This window comes from Chiloscyllium plagiosum, unplaced genomic scaffold (assembly GCF_037043375.1).
Source record: "Chiloscyllium plagiosum isolate Xiang-an unplaced genomic scaffold, Cpla_swu_hap1 HiC_scaffold_14, whole genome shotgun sequence".
NCBI classification, from domain to species: Eukaryota; Metazoa; Chordata; class Chondrichthyes; order Orectolobiformes; family Hemiscylliidae; genus Chiloscyllium; species Chiloscyllium plagiosum.
Window position 1 is genome coordinate 43547918 of NW_028270152.1, and position 24491 is coordinate 43572408.

The 24491-nt window shown below is 38.1% G+C and overlaps 1 protein-coding gene across 3 annotated transcripts in view; it reads left to right on the forward strand.

Annotated features, from left to right (window-relative positions):
- The window catches only part of ca16b (carbonic anhydrase XVI b), a 720903-nt gene that overhangs the window by 486898 nt on the left and 209514 nt on the right, over positions 1-24491 (forward strand). For all 3 annotated transcript variants that reach the window (XM_087994366.1, XM_087994367.1, XM_087994368.1), the window contains one exon: positions 8936-9116. In XM_087994366.1, the coding sequence (XP_087850492.1) occupies positions 8936-9116 (181 nt within the window). The remainder of the gene's footprint in view (positions 1-8935; positions 9117-24491) is intronic.

Genomic DNA, 24491 nt, shown 5'->3' on the forward strand with positions numbered 1-24491 from the left:
TCATCCCCACGAATGTGAATAATCTCTAAGAAATTAGCAATTTCCATCAAAAAAAGTCTGGCAATTTGGTATTTGAAATTTTCTCTGAAGGCTAAGGAATTATGACTTGTTTATCATATTGTTTCTCTATAGCTGTGATGCTCATACAATTAAAAATAAGACCATAAGTCACAGGAGTGAAAGTAAGGCCATTCGGCCCATCAAGTCCACTCTGCCATTTAATCCTGACTGATGAGTGTTTAAATTCCACTTACCTGCACTCTCCCCATAGCTCTTAATTCCTTGCGAGATCAAGAATTTATCAATCTCTACCTTGAAGACACTCAACGTTCTGGTGTCCACTATGCTCCGTGGCAATGAATTTCACAGGCCTTCCACTCTCTGGCTGAAGAAATGTCTCCTCATTTCCATTCTAAATTGACCCCTAATAATTTTAAGGCTGTGCCCATGGGTCCTAGTCTCCCTGCCTAACAGAAACAACTGCCTAGCATTCACTCTTTCTTAGCCATGCATTATCTTGTAAGTTTCTATTAGATTTCCCCCCAACTTTCTAAACTCTACTGAATATAATATCAAGATCCTCAGCCTTTCATCATATATTAGGCCTACCTTCCAGGGATCATCCGTGTGAATCTCTGCTGGACACGCTCCAGTGCCAGTATGTCCTTCCTGAGGTGTGAGGCCCAAAACTGGACAGAGTATTCTAAATGGGACCTAACCAGAGATTTATAAAGTCTTAGAAGCTGCTTTTATATACCATCCCTCTTGAGATAAATGACAACATTACATTTGCTTTCATAATCACAGACTCAACCTGCAAATTAACCTTTAGAGAATCCTGGAATAGCACTCCCAGATCTCTTTGTACTTTGGTTTTATGAATTTTCTCACCGTTTAAAAAATAGTCCATGCCTGTATTCTTTCCAAAGTGCAAGACCTTGCACTTGCTCATGTTGAATTTCATCAGCCATTTCCTGGACCACTCTCCTAAACTGTCTAAATCTTTCTGCAGCCTCTCCACCTCCACAGTACTATCTGCCTGTCCGCCTAACTTTGTATCATCAGTGAACTTCGCCAGAATGCCCCCAGTCCCTTCATTCAGATCATTAATATATAAAGTGAACAGCTGCGGCCCCAACACTGATCCCTGCGGGACCCCACTTGTCACTGCCATGCTGAAAAAGAACCTTTATCACAGCTCTCTGCCTTCTGCCAGACAGCCAATCCCCAATCCATGCCAGTAGCTCACCTCAAAACACCATGGGCCCTCACCTTACTCAGCAACCTCCCATGAAGCACCTTATCAAAGGCCTTTTGGAAGTCTAGATAGATAACATCCCACTGGGTTTCCCTGGTTTAATCTACTTGTTACCTGGTCAAAGAATTCTAACAGATTTGTCAGGCATGACCTCCCCTTACTAAATCCATGCTGATGTGTTCTAATCCGACCCTGCACTTCCAAGAATTTGGAAATCTCATCCCCAGGAGATTTATCAATTTTTAGACCTCTTAGCTTTTCTAGCACTTTCTCTTCTGTTATGACTAAAACCTTAACTCTGCCCCCTGACTCTCCTTAATTGGGATATTACTCATGTCTTCCACTGTGAAGACTGATACAAAGTTGTTATTAAGTTCTTCAGCTATATCCTTATCTCCCAGCACGAGCCTTCCTGCATCAATTTGGAGCGGCTTGATTTCTACTTTTGCCTCTCGTTTGTTTCTTATGTGTTGAAAGAAACTTTTACTATCATTTCTAATATTATGGCTACCTTACCTTCATATTTGATCCTCTCCCTCCTTATTTCTCTCTTTATTATACCCTGTTTGTTTTTGTAGTCTTCGCAATCTTCTGATTTCCCAGTGTTCTTAGCCACTTTATAGGCACTCTCTTTTTTTATGATACATTTCCTGACTTCCTGTCAGTCATGGCTGTCTAACCCCTCCCGGGATAATCTTTCTTTTCTTTGGGATGAACCTCTGTACTGTGTTCTCAATTGCACCCAGAAACTCCTGCCATTGTTGCTCTACTGTCTTCCCCATTGGGGTCTGCTTCCAGTTGATTTTCGTCAGTTCCTCTCTCATGCCCTTGTAATTACCTTTATTTAACTGTGACACCATTACATCCGATTTTGGCTTCTCTCTTTCAAACTGCAGAGTGAACTCTGCCATATTATGATCGCTGCCTCCTAAGTGTTCTCTTACTTCAAGATCTTTTATAAAGTCTGGCTCATTACATAGCACTAAGTCCAGAATAGCCTGCTCCCTTGTGGGATCCATTTCGAGCTGTTCCAAAAAGCCATCCTGTAAGCATTCCATGAATTCCCTTTCTTTGGATCCACCGGCAACATTATTCATCCAGTCCTCCTGCATGTTGAAGTCCCCCATGATCACCGTGACCTTGCCTTTCTTACATGCTTTATCTATTTCCTGGTACATCTTGCATCCCTGGTCCTGACCACTGCTGGGAGGTCTGTACATAACTCACATTATGGTTTTTTTTTGCCTTTGTGGTTCCTCAACTCCACCCACACAGGCTCCTCATCATCTGACCCTATGTCACTCAGTGCCATTGATATAATCTCATTCTTAACTAACAAGGCAACCCTGCCCCATCTGCCCATCTCCCTGTCTTTTCCTTGAATGTTTAACTGCCAGTCCTGAACCCCCTGCAACCATGTCTCTGTGATGCCTACCACATCATAATCATTCACAACGATTTGTGCCGTTAATTCATCTACTTTGTTACGAATACTACGAGCATTTAGATAAAGTGCCTTAATGCTAATTTTCTTATCCTCAAGATTTCCAGCATCTCTTGTAATATGTCCTAAGTTATCATTCCTTTTTGTTTCATTCCTAGCCTGCCTTTAACCCTGCACACATGCTAACCTGCTGCTTATCTTTCTACTTGACTCCATACTCCCTGTTGCTTTCCCTTTCCCTTGCCCCCGATTCACACGTTTAAAGTCCTAGTGACCACCCTATTTATCCTTTTCACCAGAATACTGGTTCCAGATAGGTTCAGGTGGAAAAGCGTCCCATCGGTACAGATCCCTCCGGTTCCAAAACTGATGCCAATGTCCCATGAAATTGAATCCCTCTTTCCAACACCAATCTCTGAGCCATTTGTTTACTTCTCTAATTTTCTTATCCCAATGCCAATTAGCATGTGACTCAGGCAGTAATCCAGAGATTATGACCCTTGAGTACCTATTCTTCAATTTCTTCGTAGTGCTTGATAATCCCCAAACAGGTCCTCCTTCCTAGCCTTGCCTATGTTGTTAGTGCCAATGTGGATCCTCCCCCTCCCACTCCAATATCCATTCAAGCTGGTCGGATATGTCTTGCACCCTGGCACTGGCAGGCAACATACCATGCGGGACTCCTGATCCAGCTCACAAAGAAAACTATCTGTCCTCCTAATTATAGAATTCCCTATAACAACTACTTGTTTTTTTGTTCCCCCCTGTTGTCCCTGATCATTAACTGAGTTTGAGTTACTTAATCTACCTGAAACAAAGCTTCCCCTCCTGGATGTGCTGCATTGTTTGAACCTCAGATTCCAGATCATCAATTCTGATCTGGAGTTCTTCCAGCAGCCCACACTTGCTGCAGATGTGGTCATTGCCGTTCCCAATGGGATCAGCCAGCTCCCACATCAAACACCTACAGCACATCATCTGTCCAGCCATCTCTACTTACTTAATTAATTTATACAAATTTATGAGGTAAATAATTTATAGTACTTCTCTATGGTCTTATTCAACTAACCAACTAATAGTAAACTTTTAATCTATCACACGATACACAAGAAATATAGATTGAAACATCTTACCTTAGCAACACACGAGAGTCCCTTTTTTTGGTTAGAGAAGGATGACGGGTGGGAGACACTACAAGTATAGAGTCCTGGGATTCAGCCGCTGCTCAAAGAAAAGTGCTCAAGAACCAGTTGCACTTTCCAGTTTCTTTTTCCACCATGGAGTATCACCTTTTGGTGTTGATTCAGTGAAGTATCCTACAGGCTTCTCTATGCCTAACCCATCTCATTCCCATATCACTGGCATCAATCATTACTTTGAAGAGCTTAGTGAAAATTTGGTGTAGCCAAAAGACAGTGAACAAAATGGATTTCACCTTCTCAAAAGATGTCTGTCCACATCATCTTGGTATTTTTTTGAGCAGTTCATTGGTGGAGCAGCAATAGTGCTGAAATATGGTAAAAACATGCAATCAAAAACACACACCCTCAAAATCTCATCATTTTCTGTTTAGTTTTAGTGGTAGGTTATTCCACTAATGCATTTACTTGTGCTGCTGTTTGCAGCATTTGTCCTTGCCTTTCTATGTGACCTAGATAGGTTACTCATGCCTTTGCAAATTCACTTTTTGCAAGATTTATTTTAATTTCAGCTAATAATAATTTCTAAATCAAACCTACTTGCTCTGAGTCATCATTACAAGTGTCACTGTATACTAGTACATCACCATCATTAGAAACACTGACTACCACTTGGTTCATCAGTGTTTGGAAAGTTGTTGGTGTATTTTCTAGGATGAATAATATCATTCAGCATTGGAATAGATTAGTGTAACAAGGGCCAATACGTCTTTAACTCTGGGTTTTAAAGGAATTTGGCATATCTCTTTAACACATTTCTTTTGATAAGAAATCTGGCATTTCCCACCGTGTCAATACAGTCTTCCAAGCAAGCCTTTGTTACTGGATTGATCTTTCTCTAGTCGATGCAGAATCTGGTTGAACCATCAAATTTCAACTCCAACACCACTGGGGAACTCCAGCTGCTTTGTCTAACGTGTATTGGATTTCTGCTTTCATTCAGGCCTATTTCTCTGGACTATTTTATAGTAACCTCAGGCTGTCCTGTGTAGGGGTTTGCTTTCCATAATCCACCAGTTGTAGTCATTTTTAATTTCAAAACTTTAAAATGAACTGGAAGAGCACCATAAATTGAGACTTCCATCCTCTTTATCTGCCATGGCAGACTGCAGCTTCTTCAGTTCTGTAGGGACTCCTCTTGGTCCTCCAGCTTTGACATAAATGCACCCTATGGCCTCCACATTGACTTGGACAGAACAATAAATGTTGAGTTGTTTCTCTTGATGCAGGATTGAAATTTACATTTCACATCAATGTTGGGGAATCCAACACAAAATCCAAAATGCTATTCTACATTCGAGAGAAATCTGAATAAGCAGGATGCAGGTCTTGGAGGGATTTGAAAATTGGGATGAGAATTTTAAAATTATGGGATTATCTCACCAGTGACAGTATTTGTCAGCAAACATATGGTTAACGTGTGAATGACACTTGGTGTGAGTTAGTACATAGGAAGCAAAGGTTTGAATGATCTCAGGTTTATGGAAGGTAGAATGTAAAAGATTAGGAAGGGGTGCATTAGAAGTGTCAAATCTAGAGGTATGGTTAAGTGTTTCAAATAGCAGAAGAACTGAGGCAGGAATGGAGTTGCAAATATTATGTTATCTTGGTGTTATGATGCACAGATATGATGCCAAGATTGCAAACCATCTGGTTCAATCCGATACAAGTTGCTCAGGAAAGGGATAAAGTTAGCGATGAGGGAACAGAGTTTGTAGTGGGGACCAAAGACAATGGTCTCAGACTTGCCAAATATTTAATTAATGGAAATTTCAGGTTGTTCAATGCTGAATGTTGGACCATTTGGATGTCCAGCCATTTGAGAACAGCAAAGGGGTCAAGAGAGTTATTGATGAAGTAAAAATGGAGTTATCAATGGATACATGGTCAGCAGTATTTTAAAAATTGTGTGGACTGAGAGATCACATGCAACTGGGGCAGGAGTACACCATTCAGTATATCGAACATGCTCCACTATTCACTAAAATCATGATAGATCCAATGGTGGCCATGACTCCCATTTTCCTGCCTGATCCCCCAGAATCTTTGACTTCCTTGTTGTTCAAAAACTTATCCAACTCAATACTGAATATATTCATAAACAAATGTTGCAGATCCCTGTTGAAGAGAATTCCAAAGAAGATGAACATTTTAAAAAATCCTTCTGATCTTTGTCTTCATTTGAAGATCTCTTACTTTTGTGAGCCCAGATCTAAATTCCCTTCTCAGCATCTGACCTGCCATGTTCTCTTGGAATCTTACCTCTTTCAAGAAGATCAACTCTCATTCATCTGACTGATGATTAACGATCCAACGTGTTTAATCTTTTCTCATAGGGAATCCCTTTATCCCAGGAATCAGCATAGTGAATGTTGTTTTATCTTCATCCAATACAATTCTACCCTTTCTAAAGTGGGAAGAACAAAATTGTACACAGTGCTCTAGAGTGTGGTCACACTAATGTCCTGCACAAATAAAGCAAGCCTTCACTATTTTTAAATTTACCTTCCTAATTATTTGTTGCACCTGCATGCTAACTTTTTCATGCTTCATGAAAAAAGGATGTCCAGAATCCTTTGTACCACAGTATTCTGCAATCTTTCTCCATTTCAATAACATGCTGCTTTACTGTTCTTCCTGCCAAAGTGGATACTTTTAAAATTTTCCACATTCTTGTAGTTCTTGAAATGCAACTGCTGCTTTTGTTTGTTTGCCTTTGAAAATAAAAGTGAATATTTTCAAATGTTTGAAGGTTTTCCAGTATGTGATGATCCCACATTGAACATATTTGGCTACATTGAGAAGGTATTCAGTCAAACTGAGCATTAGGGAATGAGTAATACTCCCTTAGATAGGATGACATTAAAGTTGGTAACTAGTATGACTTGGATCTGAAATAGCAGTACGCTTATGAATATTAACTTGTGTTTACAATGAAGTGTCGACTATGCCACCTTCGTGATCCTAGAAAAATTTGTTTTTGGTTCTCCTCACGGTGTGTATGTGATGAAGGACAACACCTGGTGCATAGCTGGGCTTTAAAGGTGGTGCCAAGAGATCCCAGCAGTGGCAAGTACTTCTTTTCTGTCAAAAGGGAATATAGGACAAGTGTATGATAGAGAATTGCATTGTTATGGACCAGACCCCCTGTCAATACTTTAAGTAGTTAGTCTAGACCATAATGTGATGTGAAGTGCTTGTTCCAGTTGTGATGCAACTGGTTAAACCACTCAACATTAAGCAAAACAATTTATTTAAACTCCAAAGTTAAAATACAAAAGAAGTCAGAGGAATTTAGAATAACATACTAATGGAAAACTTAAACCAAATAATAAATACTGTACCCATTACTAATTAATTGTTCCAATGTAGTAATATCCCATAAACAGACCTCTTGACAAAAAGGTACATTCACACACAGATTCTTAACTGCCATTTTTCAATCCAGGAGGGCAGAACATCAAGAGAGATTTCAGATAAGGTCACAGTTAAGAATCATTTACTAAAACTTGCAACCCTTCTGGGACCCCGACAGCTTCCAATTGCTACAGCTAAACAAACTAGAAAGTCTGATCTAGGAGAGCGGCCACTCCCCTTCCACTACTATAATCGTTGTTAAACAAAAAACCTAAAGATCTCTTAACCTATTGACATGCCGGACCCAGTAGTCACTTCGGCACCTCTGCCTTTACAACCACTTTTCAAAAAACACAAGACAAAATAATCTTCACGTGCATAACTAATGAGATTAATTTTGGAGATTAATGTGAGAAATTTCACTAGATCTGTTGCAGAGTATCCTTTCATGAAATTAGTCAACACTGACAATGAACCAACCTCTGTTAAAATTCATTCTTCTGTTTCTTGTTGGATTGCCCATCCTCTACCTGTGCTAGTTTATCGGCTCTTACACATCAGCTATTATTTTGTGCATTAACTTTTCATGTGTCACCTATCAAATGCATTTACTGATTTCCTATTATCCATTCTATTTACTATTTTTTTAAATTCTTGTTACATCTTCAAAGAACTCTATTAAAATCATCAACCACAATTTTTCTTCACAAAATCATGTTAATTCTGCTGATTGTATAAAGATTTTCCAAATGTCCCGCCATTCCTTTTTCAGAATGAATTTTAGTAACTTCTCAAGGATAGATCCTTTGGAGACACCACATATAATTGTACAAGAATATCAGGAGTAGCCATTGATGATACTTATGAGATAAAGTTAAAAATCACACAATGCTAGGTTATAGTCCAACAGGTTTATTTGGAACTACAAGCTTTTGGAATGCTGCTCCTTCATCAGGTAGACGTGAATTAAATTAGGCAAATGCATCTGTAACATTGCAATTTTTGGTCTAGTTTTGCCTTCTATTGTAAGTTACTATGTCAGCATTTTCATTCAGCATTTTCTTTTCAGCTGGCGTTAACCATGAGATATAAAGATGGAAAGGTTTCATAAGTTTCTCTCCCAGTTTTATAATTGACCTATATATGAAAGCAGTTTGTATTCATTAACTGATTATGGTCAATGTTTTGGGCAATTTACATGAAAATATAAAATTGGTTAATTGTCACAATGAATTAATAATAAAATTGGCAAAATATACTGTCAAAACATCAATTTTAATGTTTGTCATAGCTTGTCAAAATAAGAACTAAGGCAAAACAAGTTCATGAGCATTGATTTTATGAATAGTTTTGCAACCTCACACAATATCAGCTTTGGTATCAGAGTTTTCTAGCATTTTACATCCTCGATATTCCATTATTACATTAGATTCTTTGCAGTGTGGGAACAGACCCTTCGGCCCAAGCAGGCCACACCGAAACTCCGAAGAGTAATCCACCCAGACCCATTTCCCTCTAACTAATTGACCTAACACTGTGGGGCAATTTGGCAAGGCCAATTCACCTAACCTGCACATCTTTGGACTGTGGGAGGAAACCGGAGCACCCGGAGGAAACCCACAAATGACTTATTTTCTAACCAGCATTAATTTCTTCTCATTTGATTGCTTTGTGCAGCTGGAAGCCTTTTACTCCATATTTACTACTGAACAGCAAGACCATGTCAAATCAGTAGAGTACTTGAGGAACAACTTCCGACCACAACAGAAACTGAATGACAGAGTGGTTTATAAGTCTGCAGTCAAAGACTCATGGAGCCAGGCAACTGAGAACCCTGGGGTCCTGCATAATACAGAAGGTAGTTTTCTTATGCTGAGCTTTTTTATCAAGTTTCTATGTTAGTTAAAATAATATACAGAATATAGAGTTAAATGATTTATGAATTCAAAATCAGTAAGATAGAGCAGCATGTTACCTCACTGAACCAGATTCAGATTAATCTAATGCTTCAAATTGAATATGACTCTTCAGAATCGAGTAAGATTTTCTGAAAAATTGTTCTTCAAGACAAAATGGGTTTCATTTATGCCTGCATTGAAACAGTGATTACACTTCAAAATTACTTCAGACCACTTTTGAGCATTCTTCCAAAACCATCATATGCTGTAGGAAAGCCTTTTCCTAAAAGTAAGTTCTTTATTCCCTCCTTGCAACAGCAGCTGCATTTTTCTTTGTCTTGATATCAAATTTCTTAATCTTTTATAAATGCAAAGGAAACTTTATTAATTACAAACAGTAATTTGAAAGTATCAGTGTGCTTCATCCTGAAATAAGCTGAGTGTATTGACATTCTATGTCAGGCTGAAAAAGGACACTGCTTTCACTTTATAAAGTTTATTTGGTAATTCTTTGTAGTTTGTTTAAAATGAGACAACATGTCATAAACCAAAATTAAAAGTCATTTCCACACGAGGAAATTGTTACAAAAGTGTGCACAAAATAACTCTTAACCACAAGCCAACAATTTTTTCAAGATAGCACTGTTTAAATCAATAATTTGGCTCTTAACTTAGCAAAGTATTTTACAAACTATTAACTATCACAGTAATTGCTTCATGGCTGATTCAGGCATTTTTGTTTTATTGTTAGCTAATGTTTAATACTGCAAAGTAATAGATTAATTAAGGCTCTACAATACATAGGCATTGGTTCTCTAATTATCTCAGCAGATATTAAAATTAAAAACTTTTTTGGAGGGAGAAAGTTTTCATGTTCTCAAACTAAATGGTTCATGCATAGCTTTCAAGATATTTGCTAATCTCAAAGTTAATCTCAAGATGCTGAGGCCACTGAAATTAGTCTAACATTGTCTTCAAAGAGACAAGCTAATTTAGCACATTGTTAGGAACAAACATGGAATGTTCATAAGGTAGCTTGGAGGAAGTACAGATGGAAAGTTGATTGATAAACAGAGATATAGTAAATTAGTTTGGGAAGAATGCTTGGAAAGTATGTACACCAAGCAGTGTTGGCTCACTTACGTTCTTGGATTCTGTGGATCATCTGGTCCGGTTATAGGGTTCAGAATTTCAAAATTTGCTGATTTCACAAAAGTAGAAGATTTGACAAATATTTAGGAGAATTATATAGACTTCAGGAAGCTGTAGGTTAGCAAACAAACAAATCTTATTTATTATAAATAAGTGTAAAGCACTGCATGAAAGGTAGGATACATTTAATGGAAGTATACTGAAGGATGTAGAGGAACAGAAGGAATTCAAACTCACAGTTCAGTAAATGTGCAGACACAATTCATTGTTTAAAGTAGTACCAGAATTTTGGGCTTTTTGAATAGCTACAAATTGCATTACAGGAAAGAAATGATCATTTATTTGTACAAATACTGATTCAGCCAAAATTAAATTGTAATAGGAAGCTTTGCACAACCTATTATAGAAACAAGACTAAAAGGAAATAAAGCATTCAATATAAATTCACCAGAATGATATAAGGGATTGGAAGTAAGAGGATAACAGGACCGAGATGATTGGACCATTTCCACCTGTGTAGAGATAATGAACAGCAAATTTAACAGAACTATTTAGAATGCCTGATTTTGAAAAATGAAAATGGAATGACTATTCTGTGTGACTGGGAAGTTTGTCCATGTGATCATCATTTAAAATTATTCCGATTAAAAGTGAGGACAGTAATTCAGAAACTATTTATGTGCATTGTGGATTGGTGGAGCATGGAATGGTTTGGCAGAGGAAAAAGGTAATCACTGGGACAGTTGCATCCAATACCCGGAAACATGAAGAAATCTTTAAAGCAGAGGATAATACTTGGCAAAGAGATTAATGTCCAATTACTCTAGCAAATAACAAATATTCCTAGTACCTTGGCTTTTGTGGAGAGGAACAAAGCTGTTTGTTCATTACATTTTTCACATGCTGTTCAGTGCATCAGGTACCACTTAAAGGCTTCTAGTGGCCCAGGTCACCAAAGTTGGCCACTGATAATCTGCAGCAGGGTCATACAGACAGGCCACAAGATCAGCGCTGCTGACCTGACACCCAATTTCATAGCACATGTGCATCAGCCAGCAATCTCACCCCTGGGGAGGCTTGAAAGTTCTACCTGTTACTTCTATAATTATAATTGGTTCAAAATGGAAGAGGGCAGTCAATACTGTAGAGAAGCAGTTGACTACGTGTAAATGGAACCTTAAATAAACTTGCAGAATGAGCATGCAAAATACTTTTAACACATTATTGTCAAATTAAAGAGACTGTAAAGTGCAAGCAAATCACTCAGGTTTGTTTCAGAGGAATTGAAATGGTAAGATGAGACATTGACCACAGTTGAAGAACCATGAACAATTTTGATTACAACATAAAATAAAGTTCTGGAGGTACTGCAGAGGTGGAAAAAGATCTTACAAGGATGTTACTGAAAATACAACTGTCAACAGAGAATGAACAGGCTCAGCAAAGGGGTCACCTAATAGAAAATGTTAACAGACATGATGTAACAGACATGGGAGATTCTATTTCCAGTTGTTGGGAAGAACAAGGAAATGGCCTACTAGCATTATTGCTGGATTATTAACGTAGAGACCCTAATGTTCTGGGGACCGGGTTCAAATCCCACCAGGGCAGATGGTGGAATTTGAATGCAGGAAAATAAAATCTGGAATTAAGGGTTAATAATGACCATGAATCCATTGCCATTTGTTGGAAAGACCCATCTGGTTCACTAATGTCCTTTAGGAAAGGAAATCTGCCATCCTTACCTGGTCTAGCCTACATGTGATTCCAGAAGAACAGCTTGACTCTTAACTGTCCTCTGTGCAATCAATGCTAGCCCAGTCAGCGAAGCCCTCATCGCACAAATAGTAAAATAAAGGTTATTAAGAAATCAAAGACAGATTTATAAAGAAACTTCCCCCATAAAGTGGTGAGAATGTGAACTCTGATATCACAGAGAGTTGCTGAGGCAAATATATTTAATGAAAAACAAATCAACAAATGAATGAACAGGGAATAAAGACTTATGCTAATAATTTTAAATGCTTGGGGGATGCCGGTGTGGGACTGGGGTGTACAAAGTTAAAAATCACACAACACCAGGTTATAGTCCAACAGGTTTAATTGGAAGCACTAGCTTTTGGAGCACCACGCCTTCATCAAGTGGATGTGGGGGACACAAATGTAAGACACAGAATTTATAGCAAAAGTTTACAGTGTGACGTAACTGAAATTATACATTGAAAAATACTTTGTTTGTTAAGTCTCTCATCTGTTAGAATAACCATGATACTTTCACTTCTTTCTTCTGTGAATTACAAAACTTTTTTTAAAAGTTATATTCTCAGGTCAATTGTAACAATTGGTGTCAGCCCAGATAAGATGTTAAGATGTTGAAGGTGTTAGCCCCCTGTGTTCCCTGTCTGTGCCATAATGTTTAGACTGATTCTATTCGAAAAAGTGAGTTAACAGAGTCTTACATGGATTCATGCAGTTTTTGAGCAAAGTAAAATGTAACTCTGCAAGTACAAATTCCAGTTAAACCTGTTGGACTATAACCTGGTGTTGTGTGATTTTTAATTTTAAATGAAGTAAAGCACAAAAGTCTGGTTGGGAAGGGTGGCCTGTTTTGTGCTGTATATTTTATGTATTTCTATCTAATACAAAAGAGAAGTTTTTTTGCAACTAATTACAATATCATTCAATATGCAAGATTATTCAGGGTTTCTTAAACAAGAAATGCAAAAAGGATTTACAATGTAATCAAAAATGATTTGACTGGTTTAGACTTGATCATTCTCTGACAATGATTGGTAATTATATGCATCGCAGCATTAAGATCAGCTAATTCAAAGATAGAATATTTCTGAACCAGAAAGAAGGTTAGAATTTTTATGGTGCCTTTCATAATCATCAGCCATCTAAAGGCACTTTGCAACTAATGAAGAGCTTCTGAATTATAGTCACTGTTATAGAAAATGTGGCAGTAAACTCCCAAAAATAGCATTATGATAATGACCAAATTACCTGCTTTTGTGATGTTGCTTGAAGGATATATGGTGAACAGAATAGTGTTGAAAAGTGTGGCATTGGAAAAGCCCAGCAGGTCAAGCAACATCCGAGGAACAGGAGAACTGAAGTTTCAAGCATAAGGCCTTCTTCAGGAATGTAGGGGGGAAAAGGGGGCTGAGAGATAAATAAGACATTGAGGGAATGCTGCGGAGAATGTAGCTGGGAAGGTGATAGGTAGATGCTGGTGACGGGGGGAGGTGTGTGGAGCAAATAGGTGGGAAGGAAGATGGACAGGTAGGACAGTTCAAGAGGGCAGTGCCGAGTTGGAGGATTGGATCTGGGATGAGGTGGAGGGAGGGGAGATGAGGAAACTGGTGAAATAGACATTGATGCCAAGTGGTTGAAGGGTCCCAGGGCAGAAGATGAGGTGTTGTTCCTCCAGGTGTCGGGTGACCTGGATTTAACGGTGGAGGAGGCCCAGGAGATGCATGCCCTTGGTGGAGTGGGAGGAGGAGTTGAAGTAGTCAGCCACAGGACGGTGGGGTTGTTTGGTGCATGTGTCCCAGAGATGTTCCCTGAAATGTTCTGCGAGTTGGTGTCCTGTCTCCCAATGTAGAGAAGATACATCAAGAGGAATGGACACATTAGACGAAGTGTTTAGATGTGCTGGAAAATTTCTGCCAGATATGGAAGTATGCTTTGGGTCCTTGGATGGAGGTTAGTGGATAGGTGTGGAAGCAGGTTTTGCACCTCTTGTGGCAGCAAGGAAAGATGCTGGGAGTGGAGGGTGGGTTGGTGGGGGGCATGGTCCTAACAAGGGAGTTGTGGAGGGAATGGTCTCTGTGGAATGCTGATAGGGTTGGAAGGGAAATATATCTCTGGTGGTGGGGTCTGATTGTAGGTGGTGAAAATGGCAGAGGATAATGCGCTGTATCCGGAGATTAGTGGGGTGGCATAACTTGCTCTTCTTCACAGTAGGGATCTTGTACTAGTTAATAGATGGAGCTTCAGTTTAACATCTCATTTAAAAGCAGGCATCTCTGGTAGTGCAGTACTCCCCCTCCGTTCAACCTGAAGCAATTGATATGACAATACACTGTTCACAGGCAATTGCAGAAGGTATTCTTCATGCAGTCTTAAATTACAGTATAAGCTTAACTGGAAAATTTTCAACATGGAACCATACAAGATAATTCTGGTAAAACAAATGACTTTAATGTTATCGTTACTGAAAAAAGTATGTTTCATAATTGGTTTATAATGTTTTTATAATAACAACACATTGAAGCTTTCATTTGTAAATTGCCTTTAATGTAATGAAATGTCTCAAGGTACTTGCAAGCATTGCATGATGTATTATGAGACATTTCAGGAGATTTTGGTTGGCTGACCAACAGCTTGTCAGACAGGTAAGTTTTAAGAAATGCTTTGAAGGCGAAAAGTGAGGTGGAGGATGGGGGTAATCTGGGCCCAGATAACAGAAGGTCATCAATCGTGGAAAAGTGAAAAGCTGTCAGATGCGCAAGATACAAAAATAGAAGAGAGCACACATATCGGAGGGCTCTCGTCTGCAAGAGATTAAGAAACAGAAAGGAGCAAGGCTATTGAAGGATTTGAAAACAAGCTTAAGAATTTATAAAATCAAGATTTTTTTGTGTTTCGACATGTTTAAATAATTTAGCAGCACTTGTGGGCTAATACTTTCTATTTTATCTATCCCATAACTTGAATTAGTGAAGAATGAAAAATTCAGTGCTGAACAGGCGAGTTCAATTGAGTCTGATTGTGAAGTGTTTATGACTGTGACATTATTGTGTCTTACTGGAGATCACTGGTCGAATCAATTTGAGTCAAATTAAACAATCTCAAGAAAACTCACTGAAGTGAAATTAAATTGGAACTGAGGCACGCTGTATGTATGTAAACAACAAATTGATCTAAAATCAAGAACTCAGAGCAAAACCAGTCTTGTTAATAACCCAAGCTACCTAACTTGATCTCTGCTACATGAACTCATCAATTAACAGAAATATTAAATATTTGCAAAACTTAACTTGAATCTTACAAAAATAACTAAGTAGGTAAATGTTGGAAATCCGAAGTAAAGACATTAACTTTTCAAAACATAAAGCAGCTGAAAGGGGAAGGTATTTTAACAGTTTGGCTGGAAATTAGCATGTTAGCAAGTCCCTATTCAGATGCTCAACTTCCTTTCAGATTCCAGTTCTGAAGGAGCTTCTCTGTTCAATTTCTATTTGAGTCCCATCTTTTTGAAATGTCCACCATTCTTGGTTGTCTTTAGCAGAGTTAATGGAAGTATTACTTTATTTTATTGAAAAAGACATAGTAAAGCACATAGTTTGTATCTTGATTCTTGAAAATATTTTGCTTATTGCAAATAGGATTTACTTTGAGTAATAGCAGATCATTTTAAATCTGTTTGACATCATTAGTTGCTGAGTTTATAAGACATTAACAATTGATGAGGCACTATTAAAAGAAATAAAATGATTCAGAATAATCACAGCTTTCTTCATAGTTTGCTGTGAAAACAGATTGATTAAACTTGAAGGATTTCACTTATTTGACCAATGGAAATTTTACTTTATCACATAATTGAAATAAGGTTTTTATTTTTAAACAATTTCTGCAGAGGATGGTTGGCACAGTAGCTTTACAAAATCCGTGCTTTAAGTCAATGATATTTGTTCATTATGGGCATTACCATTCATCCCACTATAAGCACCCTAAAATAATTTAATGGCCATTTATCTCATTGTTCCTTTTGGAATGTCATTGTAATTCATTGGCCTAAATGGCTCTGCTATTCTTAAATTGTTTTTGTATCTTTACACTCTTCAGTTGTCATATGAAGGAGTAGAAAGATTTTCAGATTAATTAATAATCTGACAAGCTGCAATATGAATATTCCTTCCATGGCCAGATGTATCTTAGATTAGCTGATAGGATGGTGAGTCTGTGATGTGATGTGGTGTGGTGTGATATGATGATGACCTGCAACTATCGCACTGTGAAACAAACATAGCTCCTATAACATGGGGACGAGACCTGAGTTAAATATTGCTTATGAATTCAATTAACTTTTATTACAGCTCTTGGCATTTACATACACAGCAATCACTGCAATGCATGTTTTGGCTCAAGCTAAGCAATTCGGATGTAGTGTAGCACACTTCCCTCATGTGTCATGACTCAAGAGGGCAGAACCCAGTAAGATGGAGACTGAGAGGTTCATACCATTAAGTCATTTGCCATGATATGGTGATGATATCATGAGTGTCTCCCTTATAGGTATATCGCATATCTGTTGCAAGAACAACAATAATAAGACAACAGTCTGAAATGGCAAGAGTTTTATGGAGTCCACAACTCCAAAAAACGAATTGTAACTTTGTGTGATTATATAAAGTGGGTGAGTAATGGGGTGATATTGGTGATAACAAATCAACATTTCTCCCAATTTTAATTTCTATTTATTTGAGGTGTAAAATGGCTTGTTATATGGAGCATCCAACCATATCAACTGTATATGAATATTGCACTGCATCTGAGTACAGGAATAAACAACAGTAAATTTGAAAAAGTGTAGTTGATCCTCTGTCACAGTCAGAGATCAGCTAGAAATTTAATCTCGACTTTTATGACTGAATTATGGGGTTAATTATTAAACTTTTTTTATGAAAAGAATCACAATCTCGCCTCATACTCAATGAAAATGGTTAGATTACATTTAAACTGTTCTAAGACATTATACTCATTGCTATACTCCCCAGAATTCAAATGAGATTAAAAATGGCAGTTCCCCTGAACGCATCAGGTATATGTTCACAGTTGCCTTTGAATGGAGAACAGTGTAAACAAAACATATACAGAGATGCACGAGCAGCCACAGCAAGAGGTTATTATCTTACTCCCTAGTGATTTCATTGCAAAGTGGTTCTTTTTTTTTGTTTTTCTGAAGAAAAAGCCTTCTATTGATGCCATTTTATTGTAATTTCTTCCTTATCACTATTCTAGGCTAGTAAATTGAATTGGTCAATAAAATAATTCTACTTTACTGACATATGCTGCAGACGAATTATGAGAAGGTTCATATTGGTGGTGACTTAAAAATTGAATCATTCAATTTATCATTTGAAAAACATAAGTGTTCTATAAAGTGATTTTACATTCAGTATTGCTGTGTATATACATTGCTCTGAGTTAAGATGATTTTAACTTATGTAATTTCAATTGAATAGTGAGAGCTGATAATGAGGGGCAACTTGACAATGATGAATAGCCAAACTAGATGGGGAAATAAGTTGATAGCAGACTGTGAAGCCACTTATCCAGAATGATTCAGCTATCTTAGAATTTTGATGTTTGTTCGCTCTTCTAATGAATTCATCAGATGTCATTAATATTTGGTGTTTGTTTTATCACTCCATAATTTTTAAATTTGCATCTTTCAATACTCATCACTTTAAAAATAGATTTAAAGTTAACACAAGTAAGAAAAACGTTAAAATATGTCAGTAATGTTCTGAAAGTTGTGACTATTCACAGATATTAAAAGTCTCACTTTAAAACACTATGACATATCAAAAGTTGAAGTAGCAGATTCTTTACTATAGTTTATTTTTCATTTGCAAATTAATTAATTTAATTTAATTACACTCTTAGAAAATGCTGCAAAGACCTTAGTCCTCACTTCTTTGTTTAGATGCATACAATTATGATATATAATCACCAGGATAGAAATTGAACATTGATGTCAGGTGTGGAATGGACAAAATATATTCAAAAACTCAAATATGTTGTTGACTCCAGAAGTGCATCTCATTTGATGTTAAATCAAATGATCTTTAAAGCCCAAGGCATCCATCTGAATCAGTCAGTGTGCAGAATTTGAAATGCACACTGGTTATGCAAACCAGGATCAAACTCCTAGCATAAGATCCCAACATGAAATGTTATTGTAATTAGTGTGATCTTTAAAGGGTTACCAAAAAAGACACAAAAACATTGTAAGTGTTTGTATTTTGTAGTGTCCTGAGGAGTAGAAGTGCTATTACTGTACTGACCATGAGTTAGCTGCTGTTAGCTGGACACATATAGCACCACGCCCACTTCTTTTGCAGGACCTATCTCAAGGCTGCTGATGATCCACATTACTGTTACATGTGCTAATATGTTACTTCCAAATAATCTCTTTGCACTTAAAGTTCATGGGTTAAACAAATTTAGCATTGGCTTTGAACTAGCGTAGAATGGTATGTTAAGTGATAATTCTACTGACCAGTCACCTACTTCGGGTACAAACCCAATTTCTAATTCACTCTTCCAGACAACTTGTCAAACTGAAATTGCAGAATTCATCATCTTAATGTAATAGGTGGTTTTGTGTTCATGTACATCTTTAGCTCTCCTCTTCTTTGTGTCTTTCTCATCCTCTGTTATTCTGCTTCCTTTTTTTAACTTTTATTTGTTCCTGTCTTGCTTCTTTTTGGCTTGGCATGATATATTAATAGCAATCAAAAGCAATGGAAGCTGCATTTGAAAGTGAGTTGTACAGCAAATGTGGCCCACATTGGCCTTCTACCAGTTCTCATAATCATTTATGCCTCCTCCTGTCATTGCTGTGATGTCCTTTAACTCTTTGTTTTCCTGCTATCTCAGTGGCTAGAATTCCCTTTTGATCAACCAGCTATTGTGTAGATGGGAGTTGCACAAGGGAACCTGACAGAATCCCTATTGTAGTAGACTCCAGCATAATTGCTTGAAAAATTGATTACTTCACACTAGGAACTCTTCAAAAGTCTAAATTTTAAGAAGCCAATTCAGAATGTTACAATGAAATTAGGTAAATAGTTACTCAGGACAGGTTAGACTATTAAATATATTGTCAAACTTTTCCTGAGTAACTGTTCAACTGACCCCACACCTATCTTGCACACCTCAACTACATCTCTCCTAAACAATTTATAGCCCCAAGACTCTGTACTGACACCTCCACTCCTGGGATTCAGCCCTCCTTCTTCCACTACAGAATTTGATCACCTCTCACCCATCCAAGAACTGACCCCTTTCTCCCCAGTCACTGGGCATCTCCGTCTAACCTGCCAGATGCAAGCGCCGCTTTCTAGACTTGAATATGACCCCCATGCCCACTGGACGTAGACTAAACCCAACCACCATCTCACTTCTAGGTCCATACACCCCAAACCCAACATTCACACTCCCCACCCCTGCCATGTTTAATTTTCCCATTCATTCATCATACCCTAAACACTACACCACTAACCTGACCTCCTTGCACCCTACCCACCTGGCATCCTATCCACTACTCTTCTGATATCTTACCCCAGCACCCTCTCTACCTGGCACCTTACTTGGTGCTGTAACGTTTACTCATCTAGCATCTACTCTGTTAACATCCAAACTAGTGCACCATACTTTCAAGCTTGACGGACCAAAGGGTATGATCCTACCTGGCACCATGGTGTTCTATCAGCTGGTACCCTACTCTCCTAACAATCTGGCAACCAATTCCCTAGCACTCTAATACATCACATTTACCTTATATATTTACCAATTGATAGTAGTTGTCAAAATGGCTGTCAGGATCTTTAAATTTCAGAATGTTTGCAACATTTAAAAGGCATCTGGATGCGTATATGAATAGGAAGGGTTTGGAGGGATGTGGGCCAGGTGCTGACAGGTCTGACTAGGTTGGCTGGGATATCTGGTCGGCATGGATGAGTCGGACCAAACTGTCTATTTCCATGCGGTTCATCTCTATGACCCTGTGACTACTGTGAAAAGGGTGGTTTGCATTCCTTGGACAGTTGTACATTACAAAAGAACTGTCAGAATGGAAGCATGGTCTACAATTCTGAGGGAGCCATGAGTAGAATCTCCTCTCAGAAATGTGGACCTCTATCCTTTCACAAAAAGCAAGGGTCGGTGTGGCATTCTGCATGAGATTGTTACTCACTCAAGATTCAGCCCATTGTTTTCCTCCCAATCCCCAACTCGCGTCACTACTCCATACATCTTCCTCATCAAGCTCCCTTCCCAAGTCTCCTCACTATTTTCATCACCCTCCCACCAGGATCCCACCAAATGGCCAAAGCGCCATTTGGATTGAAAATTGGATTGAAAGTTCAATAATCTCAGTTCTGTTAAGTGCAACTGACACTCCTCTGTTTTCTGAACCAGATGTCTCTGTCTTATGCACGTGTTCTCTTTCAATGTTTCCAAATGCAGAATCAGTTCAAATAAAATGAGATTTGCTTTGATTTGTTAGTTCTTTACTACATTACAGACAAATCTGACTTGTTTTAAAAAGCTTTCCTTCTCTTTCAAATTGCCTTTTTCTTTTGGATGAGAGCATCAGGCACATCAGAGTACAAAGCATTGTCTTGGTCAATCTACATTTGAAAACACTTGTTCCAATAAATTTTTCAAATCTAACTCATATTTCTTTATAAACTTTACCCATAATGTATGCTGTGTCTTTGGAAAATCACATATCAATGTGAATCACATCTTCAGTTTCACCTATAATCTTTAAAAAATATTGCTAGTATATTTCAAAAGTTTTATACTTTCAGGTTCAATTCAACGATTTTTTTTGTATTTTTCCGTTTAGGTCTGACAAACCGATTTGAAAATGTGTCAATCTGCAAATGTGCAGTAATCATTCACTATATTTTCCCTTCTGAGGGGGAGTGATGCATGCAATTGAAATTAGATTAGAAAAGGATAATTGTTCAAAACCTCAGACTGCCTTATTAATCACAATTTCACAGTAAAAATGTTACTAATAAGTTTTCCACTTGACTAAATTGGTCTTTAAACTGCAAATGGGAAAGTTTGGTATAATTTGAATAGAAATCTATAATCTTCAATTAATCACAAACACTTCAAGATTAAACTGTAGTTTTGTCATACATTTGTTAAGTTGCCAAAACAATTAGATTTATTGTAGAGTCCCTACAGTGTGGAAACAGCCATTCAGTCCATACTGACCCTCTAAAGAGCATTTCACCCAGACTCACCCCATCCCTGTAACCTGCATTTCCCATGACTAATCCACCTAGCCCACCTATCCCTGGACATTACCATTGCCAATCTACCTAATCTACACATCTGTGAACTGTGGGAGTAAACTTACACAGACAAGGAGAAAATGTACAAAATCCACACAGTCACCTGAAGCTGGAATCAAAACTAGGTCCCTGGTGCTGTGAGGCAGCAGTGCTAACCACTGAGCCACCATACCACCTCTATATATAGGGTGTAATTTAATGAAGGCAGTGAAGGGCCCAATATCCACCATCAGCATTGATGGCACTACTGATTTTCAGGAGCTCCAAAAGAATCACAGAAGGTGATGGCATAGTGGTTCTGTCACTGGATAAGTGACCCAGAGACACAGGCTACTGTTCTGGAAGTATGGGTTCAGATCCCACCTTTGCAACTGATGGATTTTGAATTCAATTGAAAGCTTGTCTTATTAATGGCGACCATGAAACCATTGTTGATCATTGTAAACACCCTTCCCTGATGTCCTTTAGGTCTGATATGGCCTCTTAATCTTCAATCCTAAACGTCCTCCGAAATGGCCAGATGAGCTATTCATTTATGTCAACCTGTTACAAAAGAATCACTATGGAATGAAACAAAATGAACTACCTGACATTGAATTCTGTACCAGAAATGACAATAAAAAACCCAGTACTGCTGACCAGCCAACATTGAGACAGCTATCTCCACAGTGGTTACACTCATGGAATTATACCTTGAACACAACATTCATCACCACCCCTGGGTATGCCCTATCCTACTGTCAGGACAGATCCACGAAAGGTGGTGGCACAGTGTTATGCATTCAAGAGAAAGTTGCCTAGGAGTCTTCAACATTGTTTCTTGACCCCATAAGTCCAAAGACATCAGGTCAAACATGGGCATAGAAACCCCCTGCTGATTTGCACTTGTCCTGATGAGTGCACAATGAAAAGCTTCAGCAAAATGTTTCTGTTTCCGTAATATTCAAGTTCAGGACTGTCATATGACTCTGATTGCAGTTGTTGAAGATAAAAAAACTCAATCCCAGAACATCACTGAAGAAGTTCTTCAGGTTGTGTCCTCGGCTCAACCATCTTAAAGTGCTTCAGCAATGACTTTCCCTCCATCATAAACTCAGAAGTGGATGTACTTGCTGATTATTGCACAATGTTCAGCACTATTCATGAGTCTTCAGATACTGAAGTAGCTAGTGTTTACATGAAGCAAGATCTGGACAGCATTGAGGCTTGGGCTGTAACTGACAGACAATGACCATCTCAACAAGAGAGAACCAAACCATCTCCCCTGGACTTCCATGATATTGGCATCACTGAATCCCTCACTTTCAACATTCTGGGTATTGTCATTGACCAGAAACTAAACTTGACCAATTGTGTACATACTATGGCTGCAAGAGCAGGTCAAAGGCTAGAAATCCTGCAGTCAGTGACTCACCTCCTGACTCCCCAAAGAGTGTCTACCATCTGCAAGGTACAGGTCAGGAGTGTGATTGAATATTGTCCACTAGCTTGGCTGAATGCAGCTCTAATGACACTCATAAATGACACTATTGAGGACAAAACAGTCCATTTCACTGGGTGTCCAAACCAATACCTTCAAGTTTCACTTCCTTCTAGACTGGCTCATAATGACAGCAGTGTGTATCACCAACAAGATGCACTTGTGCAGAATTACTCATGTAGGATCCTCCAAGCCTGCAGCATTTACCATTTGCAAAGACAAGTGCAGCAGATGCAGAGGACCACCACCACCTGCAAGTTTTCCTACAAACCACACAACATCCTGAATTAGAACAATATCATAATTCATTCACTGGTACTGGGTCAAAATCTTCTACAGTAGTGTAGATATGCCAATTGCCACCTGCTTGCTAACCTCCCATGCCTCACATCACCTGGTTATTTAGATTTACTGCAACAAAGCAACTTCTGTTCATAGTTCTGATTGAACATAATCATCCTTTACAATGTGTTCACTTTTCTGTTAGTTCAATTGTCTTTGATTCAAACAAAATGTAACAAGTTTTGAAAAGCCTAAGTCTTCTTCTTTAAAACTCGCCATAATACACATAACATTCAGGCAACTCATCAAAGTAAATTTCCTCCATTCCCTAAGGAAAATATTATTTAGATTTAGTCACAGAATATTCCAATTCTGCTGCAAACATTTATCAGGCTGTCAGAGAGGTTGTGGCATGGCTACAAATACTCTATCAGTTGGAAATATACTGCTTTCCTGAAGATTTCAAAAAGCTGAAAGATTTATTATCGGATTCAGGTTGCCAAGTAGGATGCTCAAATAAGTGATTGCAAAGTACCTTTTGATGGTTGAAATATAATATATGGTTGACTTCAGTAGAATATTATTAATATGACATCCAGAAAACTCACAAGGCAGAATTATCAATTATTGTAATTACAGCTAGTATTTATTGTAGATTCTTATAAATCCTTGTGTTGTAGCTTCATTATCAGCCAGTTGCAGGACATTGACAGTATTAGACAGCAATATAACAAGTCACTAAATTGGAATCGCTTTTGGTTATAATGATTGAGCTTAGCAGGTTTCTAGAGAGTGTTTTGTCCAGGCAACGTACTGAACAGTATCACCCCATTAGTGAGGAGTCCCTGGTGGGAGTCCTGCATTAAGTGTATAATAAAGACAGGTCTGAATAATGTTGTAAACAAGTAACATTCATAGAATATTTAATGCAACTGGCTGATGATAGCAAATGGAATTATAAAGATAAGCAGAACTGAAGGGAAATTGTATTAAATTTTACAAAATAAATAACAATGTTAATTACTGCCTCTCAATGTTTATTAAAGATCAGCTGTTCCAGTACGCAGCTATGGTCCACTTAGTTCTGTGTAAATATGTGTTCACATTCAAAGTTTTTGAAACAACTTTGATTTATTTTTATGAGAAGGAAAAGAGTGCCTTTTTATGGCATTTTAATTCCACCCTGGCCTCCCTGTGCCACGCACCATTTCAGTATGACTGGACAGTGCATCTCCTTCCTTGTTGTGACAGGTGAAACTCATTCTTATCGTTGATTTTCTCCAGCTTCCCTGTAAATAATTGTCTAAAATTGA